Below are 17,106 nucleotides of genomic sequence, written 5' to 3' on the forward strand. Positions count from 1 at the left end.
TCTACTCTGCATTGCGGTGCGCGGGCTTCACATTGTGGTGGCTTCTGTTGTTGTGGAGCACGGGCTGTAGGCGCGCGGGCTTCAGTAGTTGTGGCACGAGGGCTCAGTAGTTGTGGCACACGGGCTCAGTAGCTGTGGCTCACGGGCTCTAGAGCGCAGGCTCAGTAGTTGTGGCGCATGGGATTAGTTACTCCGCGGCATGTGGGATCTTCCCGGACCAGGGCTCGAACCCGTGTCCCCTGCATTGGCAGGCGGAGTCTTAACCACTGTGCCACCAGGGAAATCCCTGCAGGTACATTCTTGCGTGAAGTGTGCAGGCTCTGGGACCAGACTGCCTGGGTTCGAGCAGTGGCTCCCATACAACCCAGTGTGTTGTCTTTCCTTATCAGTAAAATAAGGATTGTATGTACCTACCTCACAGGGTTGTTGCGAGGATAAAATGAGCTAATATGGGTAAAGAGCTAAGAACAGTGCCTGGCACCTGATAAGTGGTACATTAAATGTTAGTTAGGAATGTATTTCTATCATTTTAATTTATGTGAACTATCTGAAATTACACAAGGCGCTTTTTGGTTACCAATGCACAGGAGTGCATTCGTAGGTATGGCAAATGAACAGTTGCTCCTGTTATTGGGATTGATATATATATACACTAATATGTATAAAATGGATAACTAATAAGAACCTGCTGTATAAAAAAATTTAAAACAAAAAACCCAAAAAACCCACAATTGCCCCTTTTAGAATCCCGGAATGCAATTTCCCAGCAATGCAAGTCCTCATCTCTTCCTTTCACTTTGCAGCCACCGCCACCAAACAGCTTTCTCCTCATCCCCTCGCTCTTTTCTTTGCATGTACGTACAATGTTCCTTCTTCCTCCATCACAGCCTACTTAATTCTGCTTTGGGAAATTTTTTTCCCAGTACTTAACTCACAAATCCCCTGAACCTTCTTCTTCTTTTCTGTCACACTTTCAAGTTTATTTTATTTTTAATCACCCAAGCGATATGGGAAGTGGCTGGTAAAAGCTAGAATCATGCTATTGACAGGCTGCATCAAAATGAAGGGGGGAAGTTGCAAAAGGAGAGTGTCCAAGGCTGGAAGGAAGGGGCCCAGATTCCTCCTGGTTTCAAAGTTCTATGTCTGCCATCTCAGATTTAGATCCATATTTTATGACCACTTACCTTCTACCTCATATGGGTTAAGCACTAGACTAGAGCTTAGAGATGGATTACCATTTGATGCTCATGGTAACTCCTTGAAGGTAGGTATTACCCCCATCTTACAGATGAAGAAAAGCAAAAATAGACAGGTAAATAACTTACCCAAGATCACATAACTGGGAAGTAGAGAACTAGAGTTAGAACCCATACATTCTTATTCCAAGCTCCATTCTCTTCCCACTATTCATAATCCCTCCCTTACATAGCCGTAGAAGTAAAATAATAATGGTCAAATTTCATCAATATCATGCCCTTGAAACTAAAAGTTCCATTCAGAATTCCACAGAAGTTTCTATATAGCTCTTCATCCTCCTCTAAATAAATGAACTTTTTATCCAGCGCTCACTTCATCCATCCATCCATTCATCCATCTATACTTTTATTAATTATTTACTATTAATATATTCCAGGGTTGTAATAAGTCCTGAAGAAATCCCTATCTTTAAGGAGTTCTCAGTCTAGGGAAGGGGACCACGTGTAAATAAAAATTTGCAATATAATGTGGTGAATGTTAATACATAGTGGTACTTATAAGGTTTTAGAGAAATGCAGGAGAGGTGTGGAGGGGAGTTTCTAACTTTTCCTAGGGGCAACTTTTAAAACTAGGATCTCTGGTACTTTAGAAGGTCATTGAAGGAACCACTTGAACTTGTGCAAAGTTTTCTCAGAAGGGTTTATGTCCAAGGGAGGAGAGAAGTGAGAGTTTGACTGGGGCATCACAGAAGAGTTTTAACTGTGTTAGTGTTTGAGCTGATCAAGAGTTTGCCAGGAACCAGAAGAGGAGGAGGATATTCCAGGCAAAAGAAACCACAAATGGAAAAGTACATGCAAATAATTTGCTAGGACTCCTACCTAGAGTACCATTCAAAGGAGTAACAGGAGACTAAGCACCTAGGATAGGTGGTTAGGGTTTGGATAAAGAAAGGAATGGTATGCAAGGCCAATAATTAATTCTCAAGGATATTAAAAATGCTCTCAAAAGCATTATTACAGTTCATTGTAAAATTGATTCTTCAATGCCATTAAATAAAATAATAGAAGTTCTTTTTGTTCATTTCCAGAAAGTTGCAACAAGTTCTCTATATTTTGGGATAAATTTGCATTCAGGAGTCGAGCCGGGAGCCTAACCTTGTTTCTGGGGGATAATGTGTTCTGAATTCCAAACAATGGTTTAAAAAACTCTGGAGAGCCATGAGGCTGTGACTTGGCATATAGTGGCACAGCCTTAGAGACAGGCTTAGATGTTCAAACACAGGGCAGGGAAAGAGGATATGGCCCCAAATGAAGACTTGCTTGTTACTCTAAAAGGGGCAAGAGAGCTTTTTGGAGGTGAATTTTACTTGAGGTAATAGAGGTTAAATTTCTTTTCTTTTTTTTGGCTGTGCTGTGAGGCTTTTGGGATCTTAGATCTTAGGTCCCTGACAAGGGATTGAAGCCGAGCTCTCGGTAGCGAAAGCATGGAGTCCTAATCACTGAACCACCAGAGAACTCCCTAGAAGTTAAATTTCTGACATGGGTTTCACCCTGAAGTCTCTGCGACACTACTTTTATTTTCTTCCCAAACTTCCGGGGTTGAGATTAAGTAAGTTAGTGAAATTAAGATACATATAAATATAGCTATATCTCTATATAAATATCTATAGATCTATAATCATCTGCCAGAGAGGAAGCTGGTCTGAACTGGAACTGTTTCTATAGATTTCAAGGCTCATTCGCCAGTCTCCTCAGCTAGGACAGAAGCGATGTTTCTAAGCCTGAGAATTCCCCCTTCTGTCTGAGTCGATCAATACATCTTTTTGCATCCTCCAGCACAAAAACCCAAATGTGCTTCCTTTTCTAAAAGGGAGCCTCTGTCTGGCTGGGATTAAGAGGGCATAGTCCCATGGCACAGTTTGCACTCAATTTTTGGCATCTGAAAAACCTTCCCCCTTTCAAGAACTGTGGGCAACCAGTCAAGAGGGAACAGTACATTGGCATTTGGACTGAAAATCTTACCTGCCAATTGGGCTGCTCTTAATGTATTTTTTCTGAAACCGGGGGAAGCGCATGTAACAGGAACAGGCTTTGTGCTGTCGGAACATTTTTTTTTTTTTTTTTGTCGGAACATTTTTGATGAGCACATCTGCATGGAGTTGAAGGGGAAGCCGGCCAGCTGTGTTTGTTCACTTTCTCCTGTACCAGCTTTCCTCGGACTCCTGAACACTCTCGTAGGGCAACTGTTACCTCTCAAGACTCATATTTCATCTCTTTACTTTATTAATACCATAACCGCGGAATCACACATTTTATACGTAGTTGCTCTGACTGACACTCTAGCGCGTTTCTCTCAATTACTCGTCACCTTCTATGCTTTAGTTCTGGTGTCTATCTTGCCAAGAAGGTGAGTGGAAATTGACCCAAAGAGAGGTTCACTAGCTTCACGTGTTCAAACTGATACTTCTTCCAGGGTTCCCTTCCACAATGCTATTTTCATTCAACAAGTATTTATTGGCTATCAGCTGTACCAGGCACTGTCCTCAGCTTCTCAGAGAAAAGGGTGAGCAGAATAGGCTTCTGGAAGTAACCCGAGAGGCCTCCACTCACCAAAGCCCAGTCCGGACCCGGAGAAGGAGCCAGAAGGGCCTCCGGAGCCAGGCTGGGGAGGGGGACGGTGGGGGTGGAGTGGCGGAGGACGGCTCAGCATCCATGCCTCAGGCTGCGGGGTACTCAGACCCTTGTCCATAACCACTGCTGCCTTCTTTTTCCTTTAATCATTTTTGATGAACAAATCTAATCTCCATTTTAATTTAGAAGAAAAAGAACCTCACATTCTATAATAGAAATTTTTCCACAGAAAAAGAAGGAAAAAAGTTGTTCAGCCAGCTGAGAAGAAGACTTCAGTAGGATATTAAATGCTAAATAGTTAATCAGATGGTCCCGGTCCCCTGAGGCTTGGAATATGAAGTTCAGAGTTCCATCCTTCATTCCTGGCATGTGTGGAAATATTTTAAAATAATTTCATAGATAAGCTGAGGGTGGAAAAGCTCTCGCTTTTTAACAGTAAAAACTTTTCTTGGCTTCCAGAACCGTTTCAGAGTCTAGGGGGGGAGAATTTTATATAAATATCTACATAATTTTTGAATATATCTTATATAAATGAAAAGTCACAAAAACGCAAAACCTGGCAGAGAAATTTCTGGACAGAGGAGGCTTCCGAGCCTCTCGGAATTCTGATCGATTCATTGGTGGCAGTGAAAAGCCCACAGACTGACAGTTACTTTATACCTGTTAGCTGTTACAGTCCCTTCCCGAATACTCCTGCCCACAGGTCAGAAGGACATTTCCTTACAGAAAAACAGTCTTAAAGTTTGAAAACAAACAGCCTACATACCCTGCCGTCTTGGTCCTCCATGAAGGGAGCTGCCGTGTCGCTATCAGGCCATACGTTCGAATGTTCTCCAACTTCCTTTCTGACTCAGATCGAATGAATTCGCAGTGCTGATGTAAGGCTCTTAATGGCAATCTGTTTTCAATTCAGGGCAGATGCGGGACACTCTTGTAGCTCTAGGGATTATCAACTTTAAAACAAATCGCCTTCAGGATGATAAGTCAAGAGGCAGTAACTGCTTCCTGAGGCCTCCTTGGGGTTCCTTCCAAATGCTTAACATATAACACAAGAACTATGGCTCAAAAGCAGGTTTCGCTCCTGAGGTCCCCAGGCTTGAGAACGAGGCTTGCAAATACTCCTCAGAAACAAAGCTTGTAAATACATCTCAGAGCGATTAACTAGAAATTCAGATATTTTAGTAACATGCCAAAGTGATCAAAATGTTCCTGCCCCCCTTCCCCACCAATCTGTCTTAGCACTATGTTTAGTCCATGGAGTAGAGTTTTTCCACAAATTGAAATTGAATTGTTCTGGTTCAGAGTTTTCTTGGCTCAAAGAAAGGAAGGGGAGGGCTATTCCAAGACTTCCACAGAGAAACATCCAGAAATCAATTTAACAAGATAAGTTTAATGTTCTAGAATTAGTGTTCCCGTGGCATGAACTGCCTACAACTCGCAGCACCCTCTGTTCGGAGACCATTCTGCAGGGTTGGCTCATTCGCCAGGATTTAAGACTAAAAAAAACCCATAGCTGGTGCTTAGTATAGTTTAACCCCATTTAATAAACCTGAAAAGAGGTTTAAAAAAACCCTACTAACTTGCAAGAAATCTGAAGGAAAAATTTTAAGATTTTTAAACAAAACTTTCCCCATAAATCACACACAGATAAGTTTAGGTATAAGTAACACTAGTGAAGAGTCAGAAAATAGTCACAGTAAATTATATATTTAGAAAACACAGTCTATTCTTTAAAATTAATGAGTGTGACATAATGAAGCTACGTGGCAAAGCATTAAGTCACCCACCAATGAACACTATGGTTACAGTTTCTCTTACCTTCATGGGGAGAGAGAGATTAAACTTCCACTAGCTTACACATGTGCTAAATAACCATGAAGCAGCATTACACAAGGGTGTTAAGAATTCTGGATGGGACACAAAGGGACCTGTCCCCAGGTTTCTTTAACTCAGTGGCTGTGGACAAGCCACTGCCCAGGCCACAGTTCCATTTGTAAAGTGGCTGAATTAGGTGGTCTCTAAAATCCAAACCTCACATATCAGTTATGATGCATTCATCAAGACTTGGTAGAGAAGAGAGGGTAAGGGGCTCTTCTTTCTTTTGTTTTCAAGAATAATCACTAAATGCCACTAGGTGGACATCTCAGACAAAAGTTTTTTCCACCTTGAAGCATATATTTATAAGTATGGCCGCAAGGCAGGTTTTAGCTGAAAAGTCGGATCTGAAGGGTAAAGAAAGCTACTACCTTATCCAAATCAGACACCTAGATTTTTTTTTTTTTTTTTTTTTTGGTTTCATGGGCTTCTGGGGAAACAGTTAGCTAAGGCATACTCCAGAATTCTCATCCTGCTCATGGGCATCCGTAATGTACTTACTTAGCAAATTTATTAGGATTAGTTAATTTTTTTTTTTTTAATTAAATGAAGTAAGGAAAGTCAGACGTCTGTGAGCAGTGGGTAATTTTGGTAGGTAGGGTTAAGGCAGGGGATACCTGGTATGGAGGATGGAGAGTGTGATGTGGTGAAAAAAGCAGGGAATTATGAGTCTAGTTCCAGGGCTACTACTGCTACTACTTAGCCTTGAGGCCTTGACCACCTGACTTCTGTTTTCTAGGTGTCCATTTCCTCATCTCTACAAGGAAGGCATTGGTCTCTCCATCCTCTTAGTTGCCCAATAATCAAAAAAGAAATTCTACCCCATAGGATGTAGGTTTTATTTTAGAGCTTGACTCTCAGAAGCACTGAAGCCAAGACTATAAACTCAGTGTACATCTGATAACAACTGGAGATCAGGCAGAGATCCACAGTTAACCTGTGATATGATCTTTTTCGCAACTGTGGGAGATCCCCACTTACCTGCAGAAAAGAGCTCAGATATACCAGTAAAATCCTGTTACATAACATCATAATAATAAACGTTTCCTTTCCACAAACTTGTTTACATTTCTCAGCTATAATTTGATAATATATGAACATTTAAAAAATCATGTATAATACTGGCATTGTGGGTTGAACTGTGTGTCCCACCTCCCAAATTCATAAGGTGAGGCCTAACCCCAGTACCTCAGAATATGATCTTATTTGGAGATAGGGTCTTTACAGAGGTAACTTAATCAAAATGAGGTCATTGGGGTGGGCATGAATTCAATGTGACTGGTGTCCTTATAAAACGGGGAAACTTGGACACAGAGACACGCTTATAGGGAGAATGCCATGTGAACAAGAAGACAGCAATCTACAAGCCAAGGAGAGAGGCCTGGAACAGAGCCTTCCTTCACAGCCCTCAGAAGGAATCAACCCTGCCAAAATCTTGTTTCTGGACTTCTGGCCTCCAGAACTATGAGACGATAAATTGCTGTTGTTTAAACCACCCAATCTGTGGTACTACTCTGTTACAGCAGACCAAGCAGACTAACAACTGGCATCCTCTGAACAATAATTGTGCATTATCTTGCATCCTACTATGTGCCAAACACTCACATAAACAAATCAAGGTACTCTAGGGTTTAAGACTGTGAGAGCTGGAAGAAACGAGCATTGAGACTGGGTTGACAGTGGACAAAGCCCATCAGCAGCATTATTTTTGTAGTTTTAAAGATGCCTTCTCGCCCCCTCCATTCAACACACAATATAACACGACTGATTCAACAAAGCACACAGAATACAAAGAAATATAAAAACCTAAAGAAGCCCAGTGATGGGGAGGGTGAACACCTGGGAACACACACAGGGCTCTGTTTTCATTCAAGGTACCGTGTGCTGACTCAGCACAGGAGTTGGGGTCAGCTCTGTTACTCTACCAGCTCCTCCACAGGGCATGCCAATCCAAGCATTTACAATGCACCCTCTTATTAATCATAAGAACTTTTTCCCAAATCAGAACAGATGAAGAAATAATGTGTTACTATTTCATATCACAAAAAGTTAGGCTACACTGATTCTATTAAGGCACTTTATCAAAAATAAAGGGAAATGCGAAGAAATGGGCATAGCGAATGCACATTAAAACAAGCATTATTACCTAGAGCAAGTTGATACAGTTTCCAAAGATAAAATTCAGACCGGATCCAGCACCATTATTCTCAAATGCCTTATCTAGCAAAATTTGGAAGTGAGTAAGTTTTATAAAACCATTATGAAGGAAATGCAAATACTCTGAACCTATATATTAATTAAAATCAATCTCCATTATCTTTTGTCTTAACAAGCTCAGAATTAAACATAGTCTCTATTCAATAGTGATAGTATTTATGGCTCAAGTAAAGCTGAGACAAAGGCAGGACTCCAACAGTGCAGGAACTAGGAAGGAGGAAAGTTTTACAGTTAATTACCTAGGCCAGGCAAGTGGATGTGGCCCCAGAGGAAGTGGGAAGATTCTGCAAGATGTAACTTTTCATGGCGATGTTAGAATGTTCAGGGGGAACTGACAGACCAGTGATTCTGGCAGAGTTTGATGCTTTCAAAACAGTGAGGAGGAGTGGAATTATCTGTTGCAATGCACAATTAGCATTGAGCTGAGTTTTGCAACTTGAATATCAGCAGTTAACATTTTCCCTTCAGGTTTGCCATAGTAACTTGTCAGGATGTTATTTACATTAAACCTGATCTGCCTCAATTTCCCATGAGAGCTAAAAGTAATAACTTAGGCTTTACAGAGCTGTACAATATATATCTTTTGTAGGGGAAAAATTTTTAGTTACGACTGTCCCATTCCCATGGTCCACACCAAAACTTGAGTTTATTATTTTATTTCACAATATTCAAATGAAGTCAGTGATTCTCACCCCTGTCTGCACATTAGAATCAACCAGAAGCTTCTAAAAATCCAGATACCTAGGCCACAGCCCAGACCAATAAAGTAAAAATCTCTAGGCATGGACCCAGGCTCAGTACTATTTTTTTTCCTCCCCAAGTGATTCCAGTGTCCATCCGAGTCAGGGAATAAAATATTTCTTTCTTAAATGAAAGAATTCTTCTTTTGATGCATTTCTTGGCATTCCAAATTGTTTGATCAAGAAAAGTTTCAAAACATTGAAAATCTTATCCATCGGTCAAGATTTCCTGAACTAGAAAGGGACTGGTGATGATTCTTGCACAAAGAGAAATAGCTAACAGTTGTGTTATTTATTGTTCACATAGTTGGTTAACACACTTTTGCCTTCCATTCATAGGATTCATAAAGTTTCATGTGGTTTAGAGATGAATCAAGGTGAAGATTTTATTTTTTATTTTTTTGGCCATGTCACGCGGCATGTGGGATCCCAGTTCCCTGACCAGGGATGGAACCCCTGCAGTGGAAGCATGGAGTCTTAACTACTGGACCGCCAGGGAAGTCCGAAGTGTGAAGATGTTAGATGATATCCCTTCTAACCCTCAGACTATGATTTAACACAGTCTTTCTCATAATTGTCTGCAGAGAAGAGGCAGCTAGAGGTGCTTGTTGAAAATACAGACTCCCAGTTCGTTCTTTGGAGGGTTGATTCTGTAGTTATGGTGGGTCTCTGGGGCTCCTTATCACCAGGTAAGCTTGAGAAATATTTTATTCCCTGACTTGGGTGGACATTGGAATCACTTAGGGAGGAAAAAAAGAGTACTGAGCCTGGGTCCACTCCTAGAGATTCTGACTTTATTGGTCTGGGCTGTGGCCTGGGCATCTGGATTTTTAGAAGCTTCTGGTTGATTTTAATGTGCAGACAGGGGTAAGAATCACTGACTTCATTGAAACGATAATCATTTAAGTGAAACAGGTGTGAAAGCAATGTCTACCATTCCCATTAAGATATTCAATGTGCTTTTACATACATGTGCCTCATTTGAATCCTTGACAATCTGCTGAGGTGGAAAGAGTGGGCATTCTCTCTCTTTTACAGATAAGCAAACCAAAACTCGGAGAGGTGAAGTGGCGTGATCGAGGTACCACTAGAAGTAGAATTATGGAATTGGTGACATCTGTCTTATGGATTCTACTACCTTGCCTATGTCTCCTTACTCCTTACTAGCTCACCAGCTGTCCCAGCCTCCCTTTAAAAACAAAACAACACTTTTGGTTGCCTAGAGCGTCTCTTACATCAGAATTGTTATTAATAATAATACTAATAACAACCACATCAGCAGCTAACGTTGGGTCCTTTCTATACATTGTGCTAAGTGCTCTGCATGCATTATCTAATTGTCTCAAAGACTCTGTAAGGTGGGTTATCATTCTCATTTTACAGGTGAGGAAACTGAGGCTTAGAGAGTAAGTAACTTGCCAACGGTCACATTCCTATGCAGCACTCTTCTTATTTCATCTAAATCTCTTCCTATTTTCCTTGCAGCCAACCAAATTTCAGCAAGCGGCAGAGAGAAAAGGATCTGATAAAGTAATTCAGAGAAAGCTATTATGGACAATTACAGCTTTCCTGAATCATACTGCCACTTCTAACGTGGAGATCAGATCTTTTAAGAAACTTCTCGAGCCAGCCATTCAAAAACATGAGTATCCAGCACTTGAAGAGTTCATCTGGAGAATCACGGGTCGTTAATTCCTAACTACCTGCTTTGTCTATGCCTGGGTTAACCCTGTCTTCCCAGAGACAGTCCATAATACACTGACTTGGCATCTGAAGGCTTGAGCCTGAGTCCCAAATGCTTGTTATTCGCTGTGGGGTCTTAAGCCAGTCATATCCAGGATGTGGCTTAATGCTCTGAGAGAATCAGGCCCAGTTGGAAAATTAATCAATATTCTCATCTTTCTTTTTCTAAGGTTTCCAAAGTACTGAACTTATTTTTTTTTCCCTGGCTCTGTCTGTTGTTCTCACTGTTGTTCTTGTTACCATTTTTACTGTTACTATATAAATGAGATATACTGTACTAGATACTATACAATAAAATGAAATATATAGTCTATTTTACCAGTAAATAAAGTGCCTAGCACAGTGCTTGGTAGAGTAAGCAAATATCCGAGACATCATCACTGGTGTCAGCATCGTTAAATGTATTATTTGTCCATCGTAATTAATCGCTGATAGTATAGAAAAACGTATAGAAATAGTAATAGGGGACAATGACTGTACATTTACTCCTTCACATGTACAGAACTTATTTTTCTTATTTAAGTATCCAGAGCTCAAAGTAAGCGAAGTCAAGGGTCAGGTTCCTAAAAGTTCAAGAGGATGTGTCTTCTGTTTAGCTACAAAAACTCCTCCCAGAAATTAGGTACTATTTCATGATGCTGTGAAGAGGGAAAAAGATGTAAAAGAACAGAGTTTCTTTATCCCTCCAATTCTGAAGGCTGTCATCTGGTGTGGGGGGCGGTCCTAGCTAACTTCCTGCGAATTTATACTTATGTAAAGATTGAGGAGAAATTATTCTTTTATGTATACTATGAAGAGAATAAGGCTACTGGCTCAACTGACAGAAGCTTAAACTATGCATCTTCTAATATATAAATCTCGATTTATTCAACAAATATTAACTGAGCACTTACTCTGTGCTGCACATGGGAATACAATGACAAAGGTCCCTCTCACAAAACGTCCATTTTTAGATGGCACACGGACAAGGGACAAGCACACAAACAGGCTAGTAAAACAATAACTGTGCTAAATTTCTAAAAAGAAACCATCAATGGGCTGAGATGGAGACTGTTGGGAGAGGTATCCTCTTCAGATAGAGCAGTCAGGAAGAGGTGACGTTCGAACTGGAAGAATATGAAGTCAGCTATTACGTGTGGGAAGAAAAACATTGCAGGCAGAGAGGTTCGTGAATGCAACGTCTCTGAGGTGGGGAACAATGCTTGGTGCAGTCGAGAAACTGGAAAAAGTCAAGTATAACTGGAGTGCGGAGAGCATGGGAGAAGGTATGACACCAAGCCGCAAGATGATCAGGGGCTGGGTCACCCAGCCCTCTGGGCCATGGTAAGGAGTATGGATTTATTTTAGGTCCAGTAGGAAGCCACTGAAGAATTGTAAGCAGAGAAGCAGCATGATCTGATTTGTGTCTCAATGTAATTCCTATTGTGTGTGGAGAAAGGACATTGAAGATAATGATGACCTTTCTCTTCCCAGCCAATGCTTGTTAGAAAAGCAGAAATTATCAAGTAATCTCCCTCTATTTTTAAAGCAATCTTCCTTCATATTTTTGGAGGAACAGTAGTTCTTCTACATTCTAAACAGGACAGAATTATAGAGGTAGAGGCCAAAAAGTTTTAACCTGTCTAGCTGAGGACAGGAATGCATTTCACAACACTTTTTGTCAAAATAAAAGATAACAGATTAAATCACTTTCAAGTCCCTGTCAGTGATGTGCATGACTTTGGGTCTTTCCTTCATCAGAGAAAAGTGTTGGGTCGAAAGTCAGCAAGATCCAGTCATATACGACCCCATTAAGTCCCAGGTGGAGCACTAGGAATTCCGTGCTTCCTGGTTTTGGACAGGTAACAGTAAACAAAACGCACACGTGCACACCTAGGATAATTGATTGGCATGCAAGTGTCACTTTCCATCGTAATAGAACTCTTAGCGTCCCTGATAAATATAAAAGTTAAGACACTCAAATTCTTCCTGGGCCAGCTCAGAAATACATCCTCCCTTGTCACGTACCCTTCTCTTTCCATTGTCCAGACAGGGGCAGGAAAACAATAAAAGTCAAACTCTCTTTACCCCATGATAGTTTTCTTCTCAGGTTTCAGTTCAACGCAAAGCGTATTTCTATGGTTGAGTTATGAACTCCAAAAATAGAGGCTTGTCATGGAAACGCGGACAGACGCTTCACTGCAGCCGCGCTCCTGGGCACCGCTATAGTCATCAGTTTTAATGAGAGCTGTTAATATCGCCTCCATCAGAATGGTTGCCCTGGGCTGACTTTCTGGGCTGTGCACAGGTGCTCTCGGCCAAAAATGTAATGTACGTACATTACATTATCAATGAGGCGCAGATGTGCTTTCTGTCTGAACTCAAGGTGGTGTTCCTGCCGTGTGTATAAGTCTTTCAGCAGGCCCGGGTCTGTTTGTATCAAAATGCTGTTCTAGCTCAGTGAACCTGAGAAGTGCCTTCTGCTTCTCCAGGACAGGAGTTTAGAAAACATGCTTAAGGGTGCAAGAAGGCTGGGCTCTCAAAAGGCAGGTACAGGATTTCTTAAGAACATGAAACTCAGCCCAACACCTTCTGCTTTTTCAGTGAAAACTTCAGCCACTGCATGTTCATTCACTTACTCATCGGGATTTTCTTGGGCACCCACCCTGAGCAGGTACCCTGAAGAAGTCGAAGATGATTCTGTCAAGGACTTTGCCCCCAGGCACTCTGCAAATATTTCTGCCATTTCTGATTTTCCCTGCCAACTTCTTTAGAATTGACTCTCAAGATCTGGGTCTCCGTTGCCACTCCCTGAGGCTCTAGTCCTACCATTATGGTGTTTTTCTACAGAGTTGAATGTTTAATTTTACATCCCCAGCGGTGTCTCCTTTTTCCTAAGCTTGAAACCCCCGTTCATTGAACTTTTTGTTATTCAACTTGGTCCCTAGGATCTATCTGACTTGAAGCCAGGTTTTTCTTAAAGCTGGCAGCTCCTGCAGTTAGCCTAGCTTCTTACCTTGGCTCTGCCAAACCAGTGTGGATACCTGGGTGCTGAGAACTGGCTTTGAAGGGCACCCAGGGGCCACCACCGACAGGGCACTGCACCTGCCTCTGTTCTCAATGTGAAGTCACCTGCCAGGGATGGAATGGTGGCTCAGGGAGAAAAAGGGTTATCTCCTCCACACAGGAGGGAGTGAGTTTTGACTCAATCCTGACTTTGAAAGTGACATTGCCTTCCTTGCTGTCCAGGAAAATTGTCCTCTTACACAGAAGCTAAATGGTGAGAAAGGAGATCAGTGCACTGGCTACCATGCAGTCTCCTTACTGTCATTTCTGTTTTAAGCACAGAGACGGACACAAGGAAGACACTGGGAAGTGTGTGTGTGTGTGTGTGTGTGTGTGCTTGGAGAAGCACGCAGTGTTTTCCTGGGCATCTGAGAGCATCCAGCTGAGGAAAACATGAGAGCAGCAAGGTCAGGACCCAGCATTATCCAATCCTCTGTCCTTCAGCTTGTTGTACACCCCTCGACTGATAACCAAAAATGACAGAGGCCCCTGAAGATAAATGGGTGCTCTTCTTCCCCATTTTCTTTCCACCCCGATCCCCATGCCTGACTTCAGGTTCCCGCCTCCCCACCCCCGGCTAATCCCCACTCCTCATTTGAGTAATGGTTTGGCAGTGGCATCATGAAGGGATGGCTGGTGGTATTAACCCTGTCTCCTGTCCCCTCATCCCTCAGGGATGTGGCCGCTGCTGCGGAGCTCAGGACTGTCCTTCCTGCCATCCACCTCAGAGCCCCAAAGATCTGGGCCAGCAGCGGTGCCCTCGTGGTGCAACGGCTGTTCTACACGGCTGGCCTCGTTAGAAAGTGAATCTCTTGACAGGCAATTTGCTGCTGCCACCTGTATCAAGAAATCTTTTGCTAAGACTGTGAAATGCATGAGACCCTCTCTCTGCTCCCAAGTTTAGTTTTCACATGTTCTGCTTCTACTGAATGTACATTGTCCTGTTTGCATTTCCAGTTGGTACTTGAAATATTCTGATCGCCTCTCCTTTCTCCTAGGCAGATAGGCACATGTTTTATAAGTGGTAGGAAGGCAAGGACATAAGGGATCCAACAGGTGACAGTAGGAAGTAAATGTCAAACAGACGTGCTTCTGACTCAGGAAGACTTGGGTGGTGCTGCAAGCTCCTCCAAGAGAATCTGAGTTTGGATGAAATGCAGAGGTGGAATGGTTGACTTTCTGTCTAGGGATTTACCGCGGACTCTCTCTTATCAAATATCAGGTGGAAATCTTCCTGATGATTACCTCAGTGCTAGAAGATTTGGACAACACATTAATATTTACAAAGTGCTTTTTAGGAGCTGTACCAACTATTATGCAAATTCAAAACAAGTTACATAAGAAGCTGATTAATGTTATTGTATTTATATATCAAATGTATAAACTGTATCGTAAGATTTTTTGGGGCGGGGGAGGCAGGCAACTATAAGATGATTAATGTAAGTTAAGTGATATTTTAAAATAATTTAGATTCAAAATAGAAATCTTTTCCAATGAATATTTCATAATTGAAAAATTAAGCTTCTTCAAATTTCATGAAAATTGAAAGAAACATTATGAAAGTGGTATCCTCCGATCTCTATTCTTTTAATATTTTTAAAAGATCACATATTTCAAATAGATGTACATATTATATTTAATCTTGGCCTAAAAAAAGCTGGTTCTTAAATATGCTATTTTGTTCAGAAACTAAAAACGAGGGAAATAATAATTTAAAAAGCCTAGCTTGGGACGTCCCTGGTGGTCCAGTGGTTAGGACTTCGCCTTCCAATGCTGGGGGTGTGGGTTCGATCCCTGGTCAGGGAGCTAGGATCCCACATGCCTGGCGGCCAAAAAGCCAAAACATAAAACAGAAGCGATAGTGTAACAAATTCAATAACGACTTTAAAAATGGTCCACATCAAAACAAAAAAAATCAGAAATTGAAAAAAAAAAAAAAGACAAGTTTTACAGTGCATTGAAAGGGTGTTAAAATGATGAAAAGTGCCTTAGTCTTTAAAAGACCTCATCATCCCAACCAAAGTCCTCCCCCCACAGATGAGGTTTGGCTCACTCTTATGTAAGGGGCACCATCGGTGAGATGCAAGGTCTTCTCCATGACAGGGAGTCAGTTCTCAGCCATATTTCTGCCAGGCATTTCTTTTTCTCCATCGACCTTATAATTCATTTATGCAATTAATAAAAATGTATTAAGCCAGGTGTGTTCTGGAGGGACAAGGATGAGTAAGAACAGTCTTACCGCTGCCTCATGGAGTGAAGAGTGACAGGCAGTGAGATAAGCAACAGCAATGGAAGCAGGGCCAGGATGGGAGGAGAAGGAGGGTTGTCTGTGGAGCCTTAAACAGGAGCAGATCCCACAGCCCTGAGTACCGGTGGGAATGTAGTGGGTTCAGGACATTGGGCCCTTGCTCTGAAAGAAGAATCCAAGAGAGATCTGGATTTTCTCTCTGCTCATACAGTTCATTTGAAATTTGAGGACAGTTTACACAATTGGCATTGGCAACCCCAACTGTTCCTAGAATTTTGGCTTAGCCCTAGACACAAGGAACACCCTGAGTGTGGTGGATTAACTTTGGTTCTGTTTAATTTTCCTAACCAAAAACATTGGTCTTGAATGACTCCAAGCTCCCCTGGAACACGGGTTGCCCCCCTTTGGGTATAAGCTTCCCCCCCATCCTTGCAGACAACAGTCTTTGAGTGCCATCCAGTTATAACACACAGGCAGCCAAGGTAACAGAGGTGAATAGAAATAGGAAAAATACCAGGCTGTTTGCATTGGGACATGGTAACCGTGAAATGAGCAAACATTTAATTTTGTTTATTGAGATCAACATGAAAGCTGTTGAATCTCTTATAACAACTTTGTGACATTTGATGCATGCCTTTTTGAAACACCTCAAGCTGAGCTTGTTGTTCTGAAACGTCAGAATGTTCCATTCTGGTAAGCAGTCAACTCGTATTGAGTTCTCCCTTTGTGCAGAACGCTGTGAAGTGTGGCTGAAATGCATAAGGGGGATGAAAGAGGATACAATGAAAACTGGAAGCTGTGAGTCAGTAGACAGTGAAAACAATCTGAAAAGCCTTTCTGGTTTTGCTTGATTTCAGACTGCATTCATGATCAAGGGGGAGAAGCCCACCCATGCTTTCCATGTGTGCTTTACTTTTATGGTCCCCTTCTCAATGCAAGGGGCTACTTGGGCAGTAATTTTTGCCCATTGAGTGAGGTAATCTCAGAAATGGCAGTCTGAATTTGTGAAGAAGCTGTGTGTCATCTTGGACCCAGGCAGGGATTTGCTAACCTTTGAGGCCAGGAGGCCTTCAGACAGGACCTGGAAGAAAGGCAAGCCAACAATCTCAGGCCTCACCTCTTGCTTCTTTTTTCCATTTACCTTTGAAGAGGGTATGTTGACAAAATAAAATATTGAGAAGTCACGGGAATTGCCTGGTTGTCTAGTAGTTAGGACTCCATGCTTCCACTGCAGGAGTCATGGGTTCAATCTCTGGTTGGGGAACTAAGATCCCGCATGTTGCGCGGTGTGGCCAAAAAGAAAAAAATCCTGAGAACTCATAATTATATAGAGGATAAATGAACAGGCTTTGGAGTTCTGAGGTTTAAACCAAGGCTTCACTATGGTTAACTCTATGACTCTGGGCAAGTC

General features: G+C 41.9%; 1 protein-coding gene and 1 long non-coding RNA gene across 2 annotated transcripts in view; both read right to left on the reverse strand.

Moving 5' to 3' along the window:
• Positions 1-4,704, reverse strand: part of SASH1 (SAM and SH3 domain containing 1) — a 251,479-nt gene extending 246,775 nt beyond the window's left edge. Inside the window, exon 1 of the mRNA XM_036870941.1 lies at positions 4,594-4,704. Coding sequence (XP_036726836.1) covers positions 4,594-4,614 — 21 coding nt within the window. The 5' untranslated portion in view covers positions 4,615-4,704. The remainder of the gene's footprint in view (positions 1-4,593) is intronic.
• An 11,576-nt stretch (positions 4,705-16,280) lies between these two features.
• LOC118905498 overlaps positions 16,281-17,106 on the reverse strand; it is a 63,590-nt gene continuing 62,764 nt past the window's right edge. The window contains exon 3 of the long non-coding RNA XR_005022235.1: positions 16,281-16,444. This is a non-coding gene — a long non-coding RNA (uncharacterized LOC118905498). The remainder of the gene's footprint in view (positions 16,445-17,106) is intronic.

This window comes from Balaenoptera musculus, chromosome 12, assembly GCF_009873245.2.
Source record: "Balaenoptera musculus isolate JJ_BM4_2016_0621 chromosome 12, mBalMus1.pri.v3, whole genome shotgun sequence".
Lineage (NCBI taxonomy): Eukaryota > Metazoa > Chordata > Mammalia > Artiodactyla > Balaenopteridae > Balaenoptera > Balaenoptera musculus.